This window comes from Folsomia candida, unplaced genomic scaffold (assembly GCF_002217175.1).
Source record: "Folsomia candida strain VU population unplaced genomic scaffold, ASM221717v1 Fcan01_Sc007, whole genome shotgun sequence".
Lineage (NCBI taxonomy): Eukaryota > Metazoa > Arthropoda > Collembola > Entomobryomorpha > Isotomidae > Folsomia > Folsomia candida.
The window spans coordinates 3,587,219-3,607,208 of record NW_019091199.1 but is presented as its reverse complement, the minus strand read 5'-3'; the positions used below and the strand labels follow the sequence as shown (position 1 = coordinate 3,607,208).

Genomic DNA, 19,990 nt, shown 5'->3' with positions numbered 1-19,990 from the left:
ATGTATAGATAGTGACCCCCTTTTTGGCAAACATGAATTGTGTATTACTTGGACTTCATTTTGCAAGGACCTTTGTGTACATCGCCATCTGTAATTAAGGGAATTATTGCTTGTATACAAACAATAATTCTGTAGAAGCAACGTCCTCATCGATTTTTAGACATTTGACTTTTAGTAATGCTACGATCTTACCAGAGTGTACTGCTCGTTGTACTTACATCATGTAAGTACAAATTGATTTACATATATATGCTGGCATAGGAAAAATAAAGCTCAAAAATCGAAACAAGCATGTCGAATCATCACAGATTAATTATTTATAGTACGAGTTCTGCACGCAATGCCAATGCATGGTCCCACTGCCCACTAACTAACTAACTACCCACCCACCACTATAGGATGAAGAATAAGGACAAAAACAGTAATAAATAAGCCTGGTTCGGGCTAAAAAGGACATTTGTACATGTCTGATTGTTTGCAATTGAAAAACAGTCCTCCCACAATGATACGTAACTTTTCGTCCAAGAAAAAAATCATTAATTATTTACTTTTGTGGTATATTGACGCCATTTTATTTTTTTAAATTAGAAACCATTATGACTGAAATTATTAAGACACACCAGTACATATATGTACTGTCAATATTACCAACAAAATCTTATGGGGTTCTGCACAAATTAGCAAATAATGGGAAATTATAATGTTTCAGTAAGTATTCAGGGATCGGTTGTATCCTATGTTTCTAACAGCGAAATTATAAGTATTCATACAAAGTAACAACGAAAGAACAGCTTGAGGTACAAATCTATTGAATGGATGTCTCAACGGAGGATGATTTTTGTCCCTTACTACCCTTCGATAGGATAACCTTCCAGTTCACATTTTATATCTTCTTCGTCATCGTCTTCAAATTCTTCGTCATTTGAAGACGTTGATTCGTCATCAGAATTCGAGCTGCGATCTTTCTCTTCATTTTCATCCTCTGGAGTTGAACAACTTTCTTGCCAATCCATGTCACCTTCTTCGTCACTGGGAAGATCCATACCAAGAAATCCCTGTGGTCGAGGATAGTCATCTGATTTGCGAATTGTTATTGTTCTTGTGCTATGCCGGATTTTCCTACTACGTGCCGGAGGAAAAATCATTTTGAAGTCTGAAAGTTTTTCGGTTTGGATGACAGGAAGTCCCAACTGCAATGAAGACAAAATAGCAAATGATAGATTATGTTACGTATCAGACATTAAGTCGTAATGATTACGATCTTGGTTTGACGATTCAGTGTTAATTTTTAGCACTAAAAAAAACTACTAACTAATGAACTAACCTTAACTTGTTCTTTTAAAGATTTGAAAAATTCTTTCTCTTTTAGTTTGATTACTTCAAGGTCCTCTGCCCCTTCGCCGTCCCTCTCATTGTCAGACAGGTAGCCATGAGGCACCATCCATCCATCCTCATCTTCTTCGTCGAGAGGTTCGCCTTCTGGTGCGTCTTCTGCCTCTTCTTCCTATAATGTATATTTTATATGCTATGTCATGTGCGTGCTACTTATTATTTTCAAATTCAAGTGAAATGAGCAATTACACACCCCATCAGAGTTTTCAATTTCTTCGGCATCGTCCGGCTCATCTTCCCACTCGTCGTCCGAGTCAAATTCATAGTCCATGTCCTAAAGAACATAATTCGATCATAGTTGTATTATTATACTTTTATAATATTCACGAGTAACTCCGAGCTCTAATTGCTACAAATTAGTAGGGCTCATACCGTTTCCTTTGCTAAAGGCTTAACTGCTTTGACTCGTGTGGCCTTTCTCTTCCACGTTCCCCAGTATGCAGGTCTTCTATTGTCCCAAAACTGAAGCAGCTTCTTTCGATATCTCACACACCCTTCGCTGGGACGAATAACATCCTGCATTATAATTTTGATATCTTTATCAGTCTCCTCCTCTTCCTCCTCATCTTCTTGGATGAGTGTTCTCCCAGATTTCCTCAATTGTTTCATTTTAGCTCTTTGAGTGAGATCTGATAAGAAGCATATGCTGCCGGACTCATCATTGTTCAAACCCATGGCTTCCATTACTTTCTCCAAGTACTCTCGTTCGGAGCCATTTAGTGGATTTCGACGAATCAGTGGTGCAACGGCCATGTTGGACTTTATTTGAAATGGGAATGGAGAAAATTTTTCAGCTTCCGGTTTCTTGATGCAAACAATTTGAATGTCTGCTTTGTCATCGGAAGGTTCTATGACTTCCGTTTTCATTCTGTTGCTTCGATCAGTGTGATCTTGCTGAGATGGGACATCATTGCTGTTCTCTTTATCGCTCTCTACATCCCCTCCTGATGATGATAAAGACCCCGATGTTTTCCTTTGAAATGTTGGCTGCTCAACTACGGTAAGCGTTTTCACTTTGGTGGGGGCAGGTGATTTGAGAAAGAATTTTGTAAAACTACTTGCTTGCTTTGCTCGCTTTTCTTCTGCCTTTTGTCGCTCTCTGTCCTTTTCTTCCTGTTGTTTCCGTTTTTCTTCCTCTTTTTTGAGCCGTTCATCCTCCCGTTTCTTTTTCTCTTCAGCCTTCTTTGCTAACTCTTGTTCCTTTTTTACACGTTCTTGTTCCTTGGCTTCATCTCGTTTTTTCCGTTCTTCTTCCTTCTTAACCCGCTCTTGTTCTTTGACTCGTTCTCTTTCCAACCGTTCCTGCTCTTTTTGACGGTCTTTGTCCCGTTTCTCTTGTTCCTTCGCCTTTAACTTGTCTTGCCGTTCTTGTTCTTTACGCCGCTTTTCTTCCTCCTTTCGAATCCGTTCTTCTTCAAGCTTTTGTCTTTTTTCGGCTTGTTCCTATTTTTGCAAAAATTACGAACATATATTGCATTATTCATTATTATGATTTGAAGTTTATATTTTAATCACAAATAAAATTATTTTTATTCATTTATAAGGATCATTTTAAAATATTAAATATATATAACACCAAATAACTCACCTTCTCCCTACTCAGCCGTTCACCTGAAGTCAGTCTTTTCCTTTTCTTGCTTGAACTTGAACTAGAAGATGTAGGGGGACGATTGTTGGACGACGGAGTTTTAGGAGTTGCACTGCCACACGCCCTCATCGCTGAACTACTTGTTGCAGAGTTGTCCGATGCAGAATTGTCACCACCTGATTTTTCACCACCCTTATCACTCGTAGCGGAAGTGTTTCCATCCGAAACGAGCTCCACGTCAGACTGGTCATCATCCCGACCGTCTCTCGACGTTGACGAAGAGTCGTCCATGGAGTCAGAGTCCAAGGCAGAAGTGGGAGGAGCAGTAGACGTCGTAGGTGTGGGGTGGCCAGGGTCAGAGACCATTTAATTTAAAAGATAAGTTACAAAAGAAAGATAAAACCAAAACTGAAAAAAACGTGAAAAGAATAATAATGACAAGAGAGAGGCGTAGAGAACTGGCTGACGACCCGCTTCAATTCACTGCCCGCACTTTTCACTCAAAAAGTGAATCACTTAGCCCACACGACACCCATGCCCAACGTCACCCCGGCCAACGCTTCAAAACGTCACGACGCGACGCTATTATTCTATTATCCCTGTTCAATAGATAGCACGACGACCCTCACCTAGTTAACACCCAAGGAACATATGACCTGTAATGGATGTGAAGATCTGGAGGTGACGTTTTGCTTGAATCTCCCCGAGAATGAGAGAAACTTAAAACTTCTTTTGTTTACGATCAAGCTGGTCATAGTTTCGTAAAGGTGGACCCACCGACAAACGAGACGGCACTTCATTCATTCCGTGGAATATCTAATTTACATAGGGAAGTGTAGAATTCGATTAAAAAATTTGGGTTTTTAATTGTTTTTAGTGAGATGTTTAAATTCCGGTGGTTAAATTCCGATGATTGAAAGAACAAGAGAATTTGTCCATTTGTTGATTTGTTCTAATTCTAACAATAATTGTTCTTAAAATTGTACAGTGATTTTGTCCAGTGATAATATCTGCTGTGGTATGCGGTTTAAAGCCTGGACAGAAAAGTTCATTGCCATTCTTAAATTATAAAGTTACTGGTAAGTTTCATTCATTCATAAAGACAATCATGATAATTTAATTAACCAAACAGCCTTCTCGTCAAGTCTTTATTTCTTTTAAATTGTTTGGTTATGAAATATGTGCCTTTGATTTATAGTCTCTGAAAACGCTGAAAACTGAGTTTGTATTGTAAATAAATACTGTATTATTTATGTGTACTTGAATGAATTGAAATGGTGCTACTTAAAATCTTAAAATAAACGAAGCATGCCTTCCTTCTCTGAATTATCTAACTGCGTGCTCTGTTGTACTCATTCATTTACTAAATAATTTATATAGCCATTAGCCTGTAGGTTCAATTCGATTAATATAATGTTAATGTTATCATGTGTTGTTTCACAACTAAAACAACTTTCCCTATTTTGCATATACGACAAACGGTCGTATTTTTTTTACTTTACTAACCAAGAACAAAGAGGCATGAGTTCATTCATTTTGGGTTCAATATTTTTAATTATTTTCAGAAATTACTTTACATTGGCGTTTCCAAGAAGAAGCCACAAAATAAGCGGCGTTCCTTTATCTTGATCCTCGCCGCCTCAACCTTGCCCTGTTTGCTGCTGGTTATCATCACCTGCAGACAAACTTTCTCCATTAAGCGTGTTTACAGTTTGTACTGAAATTAGGGGTAATGTTTGGGGAGACCAATTCGTACCAATTTCTGAACATAGCTTTCAGACCAATATCTTCCGCCTATAATAACAGCCTTTGTTTTATGGAACATTTTAGTACGATTTTCAAATTTTGTATACCATGTGTGTAAATAATTACACTCCCAGTTTCCTGTAAGCCGTAAAGGCCAAAAGTGATCCACCTAGCAACTTTGTCTAAGAAGTTTTAGTACCACTTATTTGACACGCGAAACAATATAGATCAGTGCTCTTTTTAAACTGAAGCACTCGCGAAATAATGCCTTTACAAGCACGAGAGTTTGACCAAGTTCCGGGTCACATGGAGCCAGAGAATAACATCGTGGCGCCTGAAGGGGAAGCGGGTCTCGACCTGGACAACGAAGAAAACTCGGGACTGGGACGTGTCTGCTTTTCCACGGACGCGACCCAGACGGAGGGGGATGGCGATGTGGTGGATGGTGCAGCACATCTCGTCCAACCACACCCACTCCTTCCAAACAACCAGAATAACAATGGGTCATGCGAGCTCGCTGATGAGGGACCGACCTGTTCTCAGTCTGATGGTTAGTTTAAGATTCAGATCCCATTATAATTATTACAATTATGTGAGATTTGATACCTAATTTGTTTAATTTTAAATAGGGGGATTCTTGTCCAGCTTGTTCACAATGGTGCTTCCGGTGAAGAAACGGGATCAAATCGTAAATCCAACAAATAGTCGTACTATTGCTACCCAAACGGAGGAGCAGGATCCAATTTGTGCCAGAGGTAAAAATTCGGGTGTAAATTGATGACTTGTGTACATATGTATGTACATATATGCTTAATGTATGGTCTACTCGCATTATGTAAGATTTAAAATAATTATTCCTGAAAAATAGGTCAACAGTTGAGCCTTTTGTTGATTCAAGAACTTTCACTGCAAAATCCTATCCCGGCTTCGTATAAAGATGATGTTTACGAATCTCTCGCGTCCTGCATTTGCGACATGCTTGTAAAACATTCCATTTTATTCAACGGCATGGTTCGACGATGCCATGTAACTCATTATCGGACATTCTGTTGTATTGCGAATGAAATATTTGAAGCGAATGACTCCGGTCAGTTTAATGTGTCATGGGGTCGGATTATCAGCCTGTTTGCTTTTGCGGTTCGTCTCGCTCAGGAATTCCGAGAGGTAAAAATTAACATTAACGCAATAAGTGCTTTACGTAGGATTAGTGTTATTTATGATTTGTTATCAATGTTTTAATTGTTTGCAGGACGAGGAGCAAGTTGACTACATTATTCGTTTCTTGGCTTCATATGTCACGAAACATCTAATTCCATTTGTCCGTTCACATGGAGGATGGGTAAATATAGCAATTTCTATAAATGCAGTAGTCCTTCAACCTTTTTTCAATACGTTTTCTGGGTTGTTACAGGAGAATCTAGTCGAGCACTATCCTATCCCAGTTGATGATGATTCGCAAATGAAGAGAGCAATATTGTGGTCCGGCCTTTGTGTAGGTCTAATGGCGACAATGTACGTATCATCATTTCTGTCGTCACGATAGTACATTTATTCAAGCAAAAAAAGGTCTTTCGAGAAAGTACTCTATAAGTTTTAGTTGCGTCCAATGCTCAACTGCGTCATTCATTTAATACCATTTTATACCAAACCACAGCAGCTATTGTTATACAGTAACTATTATTGTCAGATTTTATTTTATTTTTATTTTTTATAAAAAATAGCTCTTACATGTTATTTATTCTATCGTATGTTCTATCGTATGTTAAGATGTGAATTATTTTCAAGGTATTGATGTTCTCTTAATGCGTGGTAAGACAGGCATTTAAAGTATTATTCGAATCTTTTATCTTAACGGAAATGCCGGTAAATATAATAGAGTAATATTTTACCTAATATTTTTAATATTACAAACCAATACTCATCATGCTAAGGCGACGGTATTTCTTGACTGCCAGCTCTCTAGTCTTCCCAAATTGTGAATAATATTGACTATAAGACATTGAAACCCAATATAATAATTAATTTTACACCTTGTATATTGAGATCTTGATTGTGGTCGTGTGGCCGAAATTAAACCAAAGTGAGATAGTAATAAATAAATGGCTATTGAAGGGGGAGATGCTTTAAGATTGCTCATTTTTTTAATCCTTGTGAAGTATTTTGTATTTAATGTTAAAATAATAATTGTAATGATTGCGGGGGGTATTTTTCACGAAGGGCAGCTTTCACGAACTAAACATGAGTATTATAAAATCTATTTCCGTGTATGACGTACATAATTATTCAGATTGATATTCAGTATGATTTTTTGTTCTCTCGTCAAAATTTTCAGTAATAAAAGTATTTCTCGTTCAAACGCGTATTTTTACACTGAATCATGAATCTATATTTCTAGAATTAAAAAAACAATAGGGAGGTTCATTTAAATAAGACGCCACTAGCCGTTCTTTAATTAAAATTAAGTACATGATTTCTAAAAAAAACCTATGCCATATTCCAATGTTGCCAGATCCTTAGCGATCGTTTACGATCGCTATGTAAGTAATATATGTAAGTGTCCAATATTGAGGCAATTCACGCCCTCCTTCGTAACTACGTAAACAGCGTAAAATCGGTAAACTTACAAACGTTTACAAACTTTTACAAAAATTGCCAAGGAAAATCAGTTTACAAACTTTTGTAAACTTACGCAGCTCAGGGGCGTCTTTTAATTTTGTAAAGTATTTTGTAAACTCAATTTGGGGAAGAAAAAAAATTGTTCGATACAGAAATTTGGCATAGAGGTTGCTAATGGCTCCTAATGAAAGAATATGAACTGAAATTGACAAATTTTTCAAGCCGAGGTACCCGACGGGGTGACCCATACCGATTTTTCAAAATCATCCAATCGAGCTGAAATTTCGTATAGAGGCTGCTAAAGGCCCCTAATGGAAGAATATGAAGTGAAATTGGTAAAATTTTCACATCCGGGACCCGTTGGGGTGACCCATACCGATTTTCATAACTTGTCTCAAAAAGCTGAAATTCGGAATGGTGATACTTCATAGCTTCTCATGAAAGAATATGAAGTCAAAGATGAACAAAAAATAACCAGACGGGCAATGAGGAAGGGGTACCCATACCGATTTCTGAATTTATATATTTAGCTAAGATTTAGTGTGGAGTCGAAAAATAACTTAGGATTAGAATTTAGGAAGGTTGAATTTGGAAATTTTTATAGGAACAACCTCCACTGTTCGTGGTATATAGTATATCAATAAATGCAGCTCTACAAATCTTCCATTAATTTTTCTGGAAATGATCGGAATTTTGTTCCAATTATCAGATAAATTTTTACGAAAATAATTGCGAAAGTGAATTCACGGGAAGCTGTTTGTAAACGTTTGTAAGTTTACGGATTTTACGCTGTTTACGTAGTTACCAAAGATGCGTGAATACCCTCATTATTTGACACTTTATCATTCATTTCTATGGGGCACGGGGGGCACCGCCCCATAGAAACGGTGTCACCGTTTTTTATTGATTTTAATTAATTTTATTTGGTCGAGCTCTCGGTATATAATTCAATGATTATGTACAATACGACCCAAAACGATCAAGTTGGATTCCGCCGTCTTAATTACGAAGCGTTCGTCAAATCAATAATCCACAACATTCTCACGAAGTTCCCCGTAGCACGGAAGCCAAGAGGAAGACCTTCCCAAAGCCGTGTCTCAGTACCCTTAGCGAATATGCATATTCCAGAACGAGTTATGAAAGAAAACGGTTACCCAAGCAAATCCGATTGTTTCCATTGCAAAACAAAATTGGGGAAGAGGACGATTACGCAGTTCAAGTGCCTTGCTTGCGAGAAACGTTTGTGCATTGGTAGCAGCGTCTTCAACTGTTTCAAATTTTATCATGACGAAATGGTAAGTCGAGAACATGCTGTTTATCTTTGCTGAGAATTTATGTAGTGTATTCACAAATAGTTGCAGTTATCGCAGCAGCAGGTATCGCAGCAAGTAGTGCCACTAGCGGATCGCAACGAGTCACAGAACACTGGACAAAATTCACCACGTTACGATTACAATAACTTGTTTGAAATATATAATGCATCCCAAAATCATGATAGTAATGTCATCAATGATGATGATTTACTGTTCGTTTAGTTAATTGTTGTACTACTATGAAAATCAAATCCCACTGTCATGTCAAAAATTTATAGTGTGTGCCATTTGGCTCAGTTATATTGTTGATTTATAATTGAAATTTCATGTTCAAAAAGTGTATAATGTTCTAATTATTGTTCGCGAATCAGTTCTTGGTTCGTAATAAATCAAAACTGCATAAGCAGAATATTCAAAATCGGTTTGCATTAATTCAGTCCCCAACTGATTTTATCACCGCCCCACAACTCGGTCTCAATGGTATTTTGCACCCCAGAAAGTCCGCCCTCAAGAGCAATAGAAACCATTTTAAATTCCGTTTTTAAATAGTATCCAGGTCAAAATTAATTAGTTTTTATAAGGTTAATCGTGGTCAATTCCAGTCATCATTCATTCCATTTCATTTATGGATATCAACTGGGATCATAGTTACTACTAGGACACTAAAAGTCAATAATTTTGTACACTTCTTTGTAAAAACTGCTCCGGCAAGAAGGAAATCAAATTGCTAGTAATTACTAATTAGTGGCAGTAGTACCAGCATACTCTGCAACCGCAATGGAGAAGAAAGAAAATGAGGAAGGTAAATATTCACTGAATAAATTTATTTTATTTTATTATGATTTTGACTTTCTGGCTGACAGGGTTGGACTCCCGGAAAGAAGTGCCATTCATGTCGACACTCAATGTCCCTGGCGTTGTCTCCACAGATGGTGACAACCAAGACACGAAATCAATCAATGAGGATACCGTCTCCAGAAGATCATACTTTTTTGAGCAGCAAGAAGGTATCAATGGACGTCAATCAATGTTACTTATACGTATCTCAGCATATTCTTTTTGTCTACTTTAGGCCTCCTTCCTGGAGAAATTTACTACGACAAAGAACGTCCACGCTGGGAGCCTTACAGTTGCATTTTGTCCATGGTGGGATTTTCCGTAGGATTGTCAAACATCTACCGATTTCCGTACCTGTGTTTCGAACATGGGGGAGCAACGTTCCTCATTCCATACATGTTCTTTTTGGTCGTGTGTGGCATTCCTCTGATGTACTTAGAAGTGATCGTCGGCCAGTTTACTCAGTCCGGGACGATCAAGGCGTGGACCAAGCTTGTCCCAATTTTTAGAGGTGAGTCATCGATTTACGGTGGTTATCATTAAGTTTATTTGAATAGCATGTAATATTGATCATTTAGGGAATATATGTAACTGTAATATGCATGATATATGTCTAGGCGTGGGGTGGTGTCAGTGCCTGTTGCCCCTCCTCATCTCCTTCTACAACAACGCCTTCCTCACATGGGCCCTACACTACTGCGTCACTTCGCTCACGAACGTTCAACTCCCATGGATTGGGTGCCACCACGACTGGAACACTTTGAATTGTAGGGACATTCCTCCGGATTTCGAAAAGGTCAATGTCAAGGCGGATCAACTGAGAGCTGGAGCAGAGTACTTTCGGTATTCCTCGTTAATATAAATTCTTGTACTCCAGTCTGATGCATACCTCTAATGAAAGGTGATCTTTTAAAGAGGCCGAGTCCAGCGCAGATGGAAGAGCAAATTTTCCAATGACAGTAAGATTGAAGGGACGAACATTACTAACCAGTTTGGGCTAGGAGTACAAAATAGGCTAGGACTTGGGTACAGTTATTTATCCCTAACTGGGCTAAACTTTAGTTGTTTATTAAGTTATAAAAATACGGTAAGGATAAACTAAGAATGCTCTCATAACTGAAGAATTTTACTGTAGTACTCCGGATCTTGACATGATCCTGTATCTTTTGGCTGTTTACGTCATGCTGTACTTTTTTATTCACGCTGGACTTCGTTTCAAGGGTTATTTATGCTTTCTACTGCGAGATAAATTGACTCTGTTGGTACGTCCCTGTGGAAAAGTGTATTTAACTGTTTCATATTTGTAACAGGCAAAGGACTCTGGTTTACCGTGACCAGCCCTTATCTCTTAATGGCAAGATTGACACAAATAAGAAATGCAGTTTAAATACATAATTGACTAATATTATTGCATGCATGTGCAGGTGATACTCATCTATCGAGGTATGGCGATACCTGGCGCAGGGGAAGGAATAAAACATTTGTTCTCCATAACCGATTGGACACAATTAGGAAAAACTGAGGTAGACTTTATCTTAAAATTTATGGCTGAAAATATGAATTTTGAGGCATACATTTTGAGGTATGTGACATTTATTAGACTTGGGTGGCAGCTGCAGAACAAACATTTTTCTCTCTCGGGACTGGGGCTGGAGTTCACCTTACGCTTGCGAGCTACAACAATTTTCAGAATAATGTGTTCAAGTCAGTGCTTCATTCAAGCTATACGTGATTGTCGTCCCTTATGGTCAAAAATATTGTCAAAATATGCATAATTGTTGCAGAGATGCAGTCGCCACGGTTTTGATAGACACTGGAACCAGCTTGTTATGTGGTACCATAGTGTTCATCGCCTTGGGCAGCATTGCCTTCTCGGACGGAGAGGAGATAGGGAATCTGTTCGCACAAGGTGATAATTTCCAAGAAACCTCAGCCTACCTACAATTTATAACTTTAAAGTACTCTCATGTTACTTATTTTTTATGCATAACATCTCCCGCTAGGTCCTGATCTCCTATTTGAAGTATGCTCCGATTTCTGGGGACGTGTTCCGGGCGCAGACTTTTTCGCCTTTATTTTCTTCGTGATGGTTTTTTTCATTGGATTTGAGTGCACCGTGAGTATTTTGGGAAGACAAAATCGAATCCAAGATAGCAAATGTGTATATATTTGTAGATAATGTAGTTGTCATATTTTGTTGTGGCCCAGATTGAGGCGTTGAGCTGCAGCAGAGAAGCCCTCTTCGAAGCTTATGGAGAATGGTTCGAGCGGAATGGAAAGACCAGATGGGTCTTCATCAACACGATGCTTGTTTTGGCCTTACTCGTGGGGTTGATTTGCATTACGAGGGTAACTATTTGGCAATACATATTTGGACATCTTAATAGTAGGAAATTATTTTGGTTTAGGGTGGCCTTCATGTTTTCATGGTTCTCGACAAATACACTGCTGGCATACCGTTCCGTAAGATTTGTCTTCGTGCTAGTTATAAATCGTGATCTAACTTGTGACAATTATCCAGTTGCCTGTAGCTTGATGATGGTAATTGCTTTCTCATGGTGTTGGGGTGAGTGTTTATATGTATAACTCCTGAGAATAGGTTATAATAGTATGCAATCGTCCTTAATTTGTAAATATGTACTATATGTAACTGATTAGGACTACGCGAGTTGTGTGACGCTGCAGAAGCCATGACCGGAAATCGTCCCAATATCTACTTTCAAATTTCATGGAAATTTTTGTGTCCAATTGTGATCAGTGTACGAACAGAATGGATTAGTTGGCAGCTATCTATACTATTCCCCCATGGACATTGCAGATTTTAGTACTCTCATCACTTTGTTTGCAGATCATAATTATCCTGCAATTAGCTGCACCTACACCAGCACAATATAAAGACAGGAATGTAACTATCGTGTTTAAACCAAGCATTCAAACTTTTGGACAAGTGTATGCTCATTTGCCCAACCTCTTTGTCCCCTTGGGCATTTTGGTCCATATGTTTGGATCGAGGGAAGGCATTTCTTACAAAATGGTAAGACTTTGAAACCTTTACAAAATACATCTGTAACGAATGATCTGAAAAAATGGGAGAGTGAATACTCGATGAGTGCTACTAGTTGCGTTATTGATTTTTGCAGCGCTTCCTGCTCGGCATGTCCCCCAACTACTTGCACAAGGAAATTCTGGAGACTGGGACGGGGTGCAGAACCAAGGTGTCCCACTACCTTTACTGTGGGGACTGCCCCACCTGTCTCACCCGCAAGGTCAAAGTCGCTCCCCAGGAGGAGTTTGGGACGAAACCTAACGTCCCAGAAATCAACATTGGTTTCGCCATGGACTCCGTCGTTTTATAAATCGTTTGTCAACTCCAAGACTTTTATAACTAAATTCCAATCGTACTATCGGTAAAAGACATAATAACCAACACACTTCTAGTCGAATTATGGTATCACATTACACAACATGAAACAAAAAACAATAAATACAGATATTTCTAAAGTCATTTCAATTAAATACTTTTAGTTTAACTTTTAGTTTACAGTACAGAATAATTTGGCATACAATTCATAGATATGAAAAGGAACAGTTGATTTGAACTAATGAATTTTCTCTCCTTTGAGTTTGGCCATGATTCCGTCGTAAACAATGTCATACACATGAACCAGTGTTGCACATCCTCCAAACTTTTCTGGAATAGAGTCGTTTGGTAAAAAGTTGTGAAGGTCGGGTTTCCATTTGTCTTCGTCTGTTCCATATATTGAAATTTTGGCAAGAGTGTGTTTCGCGATGAAGGGCTTCATTAAATTGAATCCCAACATGAAGGGTCGGGCAGCTAATAAAAGTGTGGCGCAATACAAGAGAATTATTTCAAGGTTATGTTTACAATTTGTATGAGAGCAACTGTTGCATATTAATTACGTGTTTCTTACTATTGATGAAAAATGCTTTGTGAAGGGTCTCTGGAAAGTTGGCTTCGTAAAGTTGCCAGATGTCAATGAGAGTTTGGATTCCTACGGTAAAAAGCGAACTAATAAGAGCATTGTGTAGATGAATTTCAAAATGCGTAGTTTTTACCAGTCCAATGTTGCACCTCGTGAAATATTTTGCTAAACCCAATATCTTGATTGTCTAAAATGGCCACAACTTGTTGATGCTCAGTCTTTGCAATGTCCTCGTATAAATCTATAAACGTTTTGTAGGCGAAGAGTACCAAGTCGAAGGGGGCAAAATCATCGAACAGGGGGCGAGATGGCATCCACGTATCAAAATGTATGTAAAACACTGAAAACAGTCCATATCTTTGATTGAGAAGAATAAGAATTGACGACGAATTATAGCATTTTGTTACCGGGCCTTCCTTCCGTATCTGCCCCACAGCGAAACGCTTCAAACTTGAGCATGAAATCCTTTTCTGGCTTCCATCCTTTGAGAGCCGGTTCGTAAATGTTGTTGCTTTTCCAATGAACGTACTGGATTCGCATGAGCAAAAAAAGTTTAGCGAAAATCACAAGCTATCATTCACATCTCATCTCATCATTCACATATCACTTGCTTACCGCTCTCAGCATGGCTTCCGCATTGGCTTGGTCAAGGTTCCTGGCTGGTATAAAATCACATCAGATTTAAACCATAATATGTAGTAGGTCCGTTATAAATACATGTATATAATTACTTCCAGGTACAAATTGAGACAGTCCCAACCTCTCCTCATTATTATATACGGCAATGTTTTCGATGCATGTATATACATATGTTCTCACCTCTCAGAAATCTCATCATCGTTCCTCTATCCACCTTCAAGTCCTTTACAATTTTCTCAAACTTCTCCAGTGCCAAAATCTCATCAGAGTTCTTCGCCAACGCCATAGTCGCACTTGTTTTCTTTTGCTTATTAAATGTCACTACACGTCACACCTCTCAAAGTCACCACACAGTGTGAGAGCGATTTACAAGTCTCGTAATTCACGTTTGAATTACTTCTTAGTCTGTGAACTGTTCTGCGGATAAAGTTTCAGATGTCGCACGTTGATAATAAATGAGACTGCTCACTTGACACGAAGGAAACGTGAAGCTTTGAGTGCGCCTTTGATATTCTTGTGAAACTGGGACGCGTTTACATTCGTTGAAACACAACGCAACGACTAAGCTAAACAGCGAGGAAATATTTACACACGTATATGTCATATATGTATGTATGTATATGACAGCTAGGTTACTCTAGTAAGCAGTAGCAGCAGTTGTGAACAAATTTGCGCCTAGCGTCGCTGCCTTTGATGATGACAAGGAAATAAAGAATAATATGATAAACGAATGTTACTAAATATATTATCGTGCTCGTATCCAAAATGAAGGAATGGCCGTGGGGGGTGGGGGGCCCAAATGTACGTACATATGTAGAAATGCATACGCGTGCACAATGTGCACCTCGACCGACCAAACTAACCAAGACACGATGCAATGAATTGCACTTTTTTGCGTGTAAAGGAAAACCGCATCACTCCTAACGCACAAGCACCAGAAATGCAATTCGTTCGTAGGCAGCAATGGTTTGCTTGGAAGACGCGAACGAAATACGATTGGCAAACAAATAAGTGAAACTCGTCATTGTGCATTATTAGTAGTGTAACATAGAACGCCAAGCACAAATGCTCCTTGTCAAAATGTGTGTCGCTGCACCACTACGGCCGGCTTGTCCCCAAGAATCACAATTTTTTGAATAGCATATATAGTCGATCTCTCTCAGCCCTTCACTTTTATTGAAACACAACAGTGGAGGTGCACATGCAGTGCCCATAATCCATTCGGCTACAAATTCCGCTAGAAACTAGCAATAGGACCTGCAGTTTAGTTGAATGACCACACATGCAAAATGTAGCGTCTAGTGATTTGTGATCTGCTTGCAACTCTCTTGGGACGAAAATTAGCAGTTACCTACCACACGTGGTAACAGACGATGCTAGAAATGCTCGCATAAATAAATGTGTGTAAGGTAGGGATGAGGGAAAAAAGCTTGATCAAGTTTATCATGTCATGTGTATATTTACCGTGAATCACTTTATCACTCATCATTATATTATTATACATCTTTGCGCTTCACAACAACAAGAACAACATGCGATCCATAAATATTAAATTATTTGGGTATATCTAAAGAAATGTGAGTTGTGGACAGTGTTGGCATTGACACTTTCGTATTCAGGGCATGAGCAGTAGTACAACAATTAATGGGAAGCAGGAACCTTGCGAATTTTGGTCAATGCAACCTACGTATGTGGTCATCGTCATTCATCGCACATAGTCGTAGAGGGATTTCTTCAAGTCGGCAGTTCCTCCAAGATTTGCAGGAATTAGGTCATCTGACAGGTATTCTCGCAGGAGAGGCATCCAGGTAGACTCGTCGCAACCGTGAATCAGAATTTTGGCCAGTGTGTAAGGGCGGAGGAAGGGTTTGATCAGGCTGAATCCGTACACGACAGCACGAGCAGCTAATCATGCGTAACAAAGTATAATGTTGTAAATACACACAAGAAATGATTTGTTACGATATCTGGAAAAAGTGTCTCAAACTTCCCAACTCACTGTTGATAAAGAATGCCTTGTACAATGTTTCTGGAAAGTTGAGGTCCATCATCTGAACTACTTCTCGGAGTGTCTGAATTTCTGCAATATTTCACATCTCATCTTTACTAATGTTACATATGTAGAAAAAAAAAACTTTTTGGAGAATGGTTTGCATACCGGCCCAATTTTGCACCTCGTGAAAAATTTTGGAGAACCCAATGTCGGCATTGTCCCAAATGCAGACCAACTGTTGCTGTTTGGAGTGAGCAATTTGTCGGTGAATATTGGCCAGGACGTGGTACGCGAAAACTACAATTTCTGCTGGCTTGTATTTTTCAAATAACGGTCGAAGCGGAAGCCACTCGTCGAAATTAATATACAACACTGCAAAGTTCAGCAAAATAATGAAATAATAATAATAATGATTTAACAACGGAACTTTTCTAGACGGGCGCTGATCAAGTTATGAAAATTATTTGTGCATAGAATCCGGGCAAATATTGTTATTACATGTAATTGTTTCCTGCTTGAATGGAATTGGATTGTGCCAAAGTTTTCATAAAATCCAATAATAAACTTGTTTGATCTTTCTCACTTTCTTCTGTGTAAACTTTTCTGGTTTAACAATTGAAAAAGTTTGTCATGTATTCAAAACTTCGAATTCTGGAGAATGGCCTTCTAAACTGGGAAAGATTACTGTTGAACATGTTCACTTCATGGAACTCACTTCAACTGCTGAGTATGTAAATACATGGTCATCATGTGGAAGTTGGCCCATTTCGATATACATACATACTCTACATTGCTTCAGAGATACATATATTCGCCTCTTATTCCGTCACAAATCACGATCATGATTTCAAAGTTTTCAGGACGGAAAAATCTAACAATCTAAAAGCTGACTGAACTTTAGTCGATAACTTAGTCGACTCCTGAGCATCGTTTCCTCTCACTACTTAAAGACATACGTGAATATTGGTAGGAATAATTTTAAATTGGAACATAAGCTCTTACCTACGCGACCATCGACGTCCAAACCTGTGAAATATACTTTAAATGTGGACTCAAACTCTGGCGGAGGTTTCCAATAACTGAAAGACTGTTTCTCAATTCGATTTAATTTCCATTCCAGTGACTACAGTGAGAGAGAGAAATTGGATCAAATAGAATCTCCATAATTGGACCAGACCGGAATTCAATCATATTACAAAACTCTTACTGAAGTGATTGCATCCTCTGCTCGAGTGAGGTCCAAGTCTCGGGCTGAAAGGTGATAAAACAAAACATAAGGCGATGAATTTAATAACTTTGCATTTCTCTCAGTTTGAGACAAATTCAATGAGACCGAAACAAGAAAGTTGAACAATGTGTGCATATAGTTTCGTATGGTTGGTTCGCATTTAAGACTTTATCTCACCTCGCAAGTATCGCATGAGAACGCCGTCACTTAACTCCTCGTATTTCGTAGTCACTCGAAACTAGGATTTTTACTTCATTAATGGAAATTCTGCCGGAAGAATTCGATTTTTTTTTCAACTTTCGACTTACCTTCTCCAGAGCACTTTTTTCCGCCTCATTTCGTGGAGCTGCCATCTAATCGGCTTATTTCTTACTTATTTTAGACGAGAGATTAAATAAATACCACTACACAATCACATCAGCAAACTAATCACTAATAAAAATAGTAACGAGGAGGGATCAATTTCTTTCAGAGTATTACGTACGCTTAACGAGAGGATCGAAGAGTGACGCTGCAAGCTGATTTGCACAACTGACGACAAAAACATAATAACACGACCAAATCTTTAAAGAAGCCCTTTCAAATATTTTTTAGTCGTGCTTAACTTGCAATATGATTAACAACATGTTCCTCACCCACAAGTGATTCATTCGTCATATTGGTATTCCCCTAACTAATTTTATGCCTCGCTTCCCTCGTTTTTTTGTGCAGCAGTATTTGGCGAGAACGCGTACTTTATTCAGGGTACATTAATTAACCATCATGCTGTTTTTTGACTATGCTTCCATCAACGATAAATGGTCCACTGCGCTTGGATAGCGTCTTAATAGGCTGTACCTATAGATAAAAAAGTGTGTCTTGATATGTGGTACGCTGAGATGTAATGAGATGAGAGATGTGGTGGTGCAATAAGTGATAGGTATGAAAAGGAATTGCATAACATGCGCGGACCTACGATGTCCGCACGATATGCACCCATTCACCTTATTCTCAATAATGTAATGCTTTGAGATTGCTGCCTCTCCTCCTTATCGTCCTGGCACAGATCTGAGGTACGCACTTGACAAGTGTCCACTTACCAGTTGATAATATCAGCTTGATATTAGATAAGTATTTAGGTATTGGTGCATGGTGGCGAGATCAGAGAGAGTGAGTCTCTCAGCATTACAGATACTTGAACAATGGTCTTGTAACACTTCATTGAGAGAAAAATATCTGCAACCAAGAAATGCAGCAGTTGTTGTTGTTGCACTTGATGCACTTCTTTTTGGGTTAGACTAACCTTGGCAAAAACGTAAGAAACTAAAAGTTTGTGGGATGCGATAGAGTGGAAGATTGCTGCTAAATACACAAATAAATAGCACGGACAGATGAGCAGCAGTTCTGTTAAATTGGATGGCTTGATAATTGTCATCTTGCATGAATGTATCGGCTGAAAACTCCTTCATCATTCATTAGTGTGTATACAAGGCCACATTTTTATGTCAAAGTCTCGAGTGGAAAAAATAAGAGTGGTATTCATTCCGTGAGTTTCTTTCCCTCATCGTAAAAATAAATCAACTTCAATTATTGGGGAAGCCTCAAATATTCCTCCTTCATAATTCCAGATTGAATGAGTATGCATATTGCTCCATTTAGTGCTTATCAAAGCGAACTGGCCTCCAATCTGTCGACCGGAATAAGACGATTGAATGAATTCCATTGTGCTAGACTACTCGTTTCCAAAGATCGGCAAAATACACTGAAGAAATTCTTTCCTTCAGGACAATCCTTCCACGTAGTCTCAAATTATACACTTTACACAATTCGAAACTATTTGCAATTACATAATCATCCGAATATACATTAGTTTATTACTTGTTAAATAAATATACTCATAATTTAATATCCTCAATACGTCTTTTTTAAAATTTGATGTGGTACTATTTATTTTTGAATGTATGTATTCTGCATTGTGAGATTTAGGTTTTACAAGTTGTTCAGTTGAGATTTTAGTTGTAAGTACATATAACCTCGTACTGGAGTACCGTAAAACCTCTATTTATAGCCCTCTTCTAATTATAGCCGGTCTCCAAATATAGCCGGGTCTAGAGACCAAGATTTCAAAATTTTAGCCGGGTCTCCAATTATAGCCGGGTCCCCAATTATGGCCGGGTCCCCAATTATGGCCGGGTCTCTAATTATGACCTGTCTTGTCCGCTGTGTCCCTGTTCATAGTCCATTAAAGAAAAATGTTGCACATTATGCCAATCAACGAATAAGTTTAACTACTAATTTTTTCGTATTAATTTCAGGTTAATAATGGATATAATCATGACAGAAAATTTAAAAAACCTGCTAAACTTCGTTTCAAGATGTAGATTAAAAGTGCATGGGTTACTTACGGCTTATCTTGCTAAATTAGAAAACTCAAATTGAGTTAAAATGAATTATATTTGATTTTGTAACATCTAAAATTTTTGGAGCAACAAAATTTAGCCGGGTCTCTAATTATAGCCGGTCTCTAATTTTAGCCGGGTCCGTGACCCTCAGTTTTGGATTTTAGCCCCGGCTATAAATAGAGGTTTTACGGTAATTTATTTGTATAAATATGTTTCGGTTTTTAAAATAAAGTATTCTTCTGAGCTTTGATTCGTTGAAAGTTTTACAATTTATTCAGTTTGCTCACTTTGTTCTTTTTCGGGTTCTCGAGGA

General features: G+C 38.4%; 5 protein-coding genes across 5 annotated transcripts; 2 read left to right on the top strand and 3 right to left on the bottom strand.

Annotated features, from left to right (window-relative positions):
* Nucleotides 1-540: 540 nt before the first annotated feature.
* Nucleotides 541-3,461, bottom strand: LOC110852339 (chromatin assembly factor 1 subunit A). Its single transcript, XM_022100378.2, has 5 exons — nt 2,981-3,461; nt 1,765-2,835; nt 1,586-1,666; nt 1,325-1,504; nt 541-1,190 (listed from the first exon to the last, which is right to left on the bottom strand). Exons 1-5 carry the CDS (start codon nt 3,344-3,346, stop codon nt 849-851), a joined length of 2,040 nt encoding a protein of 679 aa, XP_021956070.1. The 5' UTR covers nt 3,347-3,461; the 3' UTR covers nt 541-848.
* LOC110852465 (apoptosis regulator Bcl-2) lies at nt 3,457-7,088 on the top strand. Its single transcript, XM_022100545.2, has 6 exons — nt 3,457-4,059; nt 4,546-5,276; nt 5,356-5,481; nt 5,595-5,890; nt 5,976-6,065; nt 6,138-7,088. The coding sequence occupies exons 2-6, from the start codon at nt 4,991-4,993 to the stop codon at nt 6,267-6,269; spliced, it is 930 nt and encodes a 309-aa protein (XP_021956237.1). The 5' UTR covers nt 3,457-4,059; nt 4,546-4,990; the 3' UTR covers nt 6,270-7,088.
* Nucleotides 7,089-8,243: 1,155 nt separating this feature from the next.
* On the top strand, nt 8,244-12,880 carry LOC110852168 (sodium-dependent dopamine transporter). Its single transcript, XM_035853778.1, has 18 exons — nt 8,244-8,637; nt 8,698-9,457; nt 9,519-9,662; nt 9,728-10,003; nt 10,110-10,335; nt 10,408-10,518; nt 10,628-10,713; nt 10,803-10,846; nt 10,917-11,015; nt 11,093-11,196; nt 11,277-11,401; nt 11,496-11,608; nt 11,701-11,841; nt 11,901-11,955; nt 12,014-12,058; nt 12,151-12,251; nt 12,341-12,526; nt 12,633-12,880. Exons 2-18 carry the CDS (start codon nt 9,433-9,435, stop codon nt 12,846-12,848), a joined length of 2,097 nt encoding a protein of 698 aa, XP_035709671.1. The 5' UTR covers nt 8,244-8,637; nt 8,698-9,432; the 3' UTR covers nt 12,849-12,880.
* A 105-nt stretch (nt 12,881-12,985) lies between these two features.
* LOC110852438 (SEC14-like protein 3) lies at nt 12,986-15,029 on the bottom strand. The gene is made up of 6 exons (XM_022100508.2): nt 14,256-15,029; nt 14,052-14,095; nt 13,844-13,964; nt 13,570-13,776; nt 13,425-13,505; nt 12,986-13,327 (listed from the first exon to the last, which is right to left on the bottom strand). The coding sequence occupies exons 1-6, from the start codon at nt 14,359-14,361 to the stop codon at nt 13,092-13,094; spliced, it is 795 nt and encodes a 264-aa protein (XP_021956200.1). The 5' UTR covers nt 14,362-15,029; the 3' UTR covers nt 12,986-13,091.
* A 480-nt stretch (nt 15,030-15,509) lies between these two features.
* LOC110852244 (SEC14-like protein 2) lies at nt 15,510-18,095 on the bottom strand. Its single transcript, XM_022100258.2, has 7 exons — nt 17,605-18,095; nt 17,474-17,534; nt 17,276-17,319; nt 17,071-17,191; nt 16,234-16,440; nt 16,075-16,155; nt 15,510-15,980 (listed from the first exon to the last, which is right to left on the bottom strand). Exons 1-7 carry the CDS (start codon nt 17,647-17,649, stop codon nt 15,781-15,783), a joined length of 759 nt encoding a protein of 252 aa, XP_021955950.1. The 5' UTR covers nt 17,650-18,095; the 3' UTR covers nt 15,510-15,780.
* Nucleotides 18,096-19,990: the final 1,895 nt, after the last annotated feature.

Bases quoted from the DNA above. Each gene is read 5' to 3' on its own strand.
- LOC110852465 (XM_022100545.2), top strand. From the start codon at position 4,991: ATGCCTTTACAAGCACGAGAGTTTGACCAAGTTCCGGGTCACATGGAG. The intron at 5,482-5,594 runs GTAAAAATTCGG...CCTGAAAAATAG, and splicing joins GGATCCAATTTGTGCCAGAG to GTCAACAGTTGAGCCTTTTG. The intron at 6,066-6,137 runs GTAAATATAGCA...GGGTTGTTACAG, and splicing joins TCCGTTCACATGGAGGATGG to GAGAATCTAGTCGAGCACTA.
- LOC110852168 (XM_035853778.1), top strand. From the start codon at position 9,433: ATGGAGAAGAAAGAAAATGAGGAAG. The intron at 11,609-11,700 runs GTGAGTATTTTG...GTTGTGGCCCAG, and splicing joins TCATTGGATTTGAGTGCACC to ATTGAGGCGTTGAGCTGCAG. The intron at 12,059-12,150 runs GTGAGTGTTTAT...GTAACTGATTAG, and splicing joins TGCTTTCTCATGGTGTTGGG to GACTACGCGAGTTGTGTGAC.
- LOC110852244 (XM_022100258.2), bottom strand. From the start codon at position 17,649: ATGGCAGCTCCACGAAATGAGGCGGAAAAAAGTGCTCTGGAGAAG. The intron at 17,192-17,275 runs GTAAGAGTTTTG...CTCTCACTGTAG, and splicing joins CAGAGGATGCAATCACTTCA to TCACTGGAATGGAAATTAAA. The intron at 16,156-16,233 runs GTATGCAAACCA...GAAATATTGCAG, and splicing joins CGAGGTGCAAAATTGGGCCG to AAATTCAGACACTCCGAGAA.
- LOC110852438 (XM_022100508.2), bottom strand. From the start codon at position 14,361: ATGGCGTTGGCGAAGAACTCTGATGAGATTTTGGCACTGGAGAAGTTT. The intron at 14,096-14,255 runs GTGAGAACATAT...ATTTTATACCAG, and splicing joins GATGATGAGATTTCTGAGAG to CCAGGAACCTTGACCAAGCC. The intron at 13,328-13,424 runs GTAAGAAACACG...CACTTTTATTAG, and splicing joins CAAAGCATTTTTCATCAATA to CTGCCCGACCCTTCATGTTG.
- LOC110852339 (XM_022100378.2), bottom strand. From the start codon at position 3,346: ATGGTCTCTGACCCTGGCCACCCCACACCTACGACGTCTACTGCTCCT. The intron at 1,667-1,764 runs GTATGAGCCCTA...TATGTTCTTTAG, and splicing joins AGCCTTTAGCAAAGGAAACG to GACATGGACTATGAATTTGA. The intron at 1,505-1,585 runs GTGTGTAATTGC...TATACATTATAG, and splicing joins AAATTGAAAACTCTGATGGG to GAAGAAGAGGCAGAAGACGC.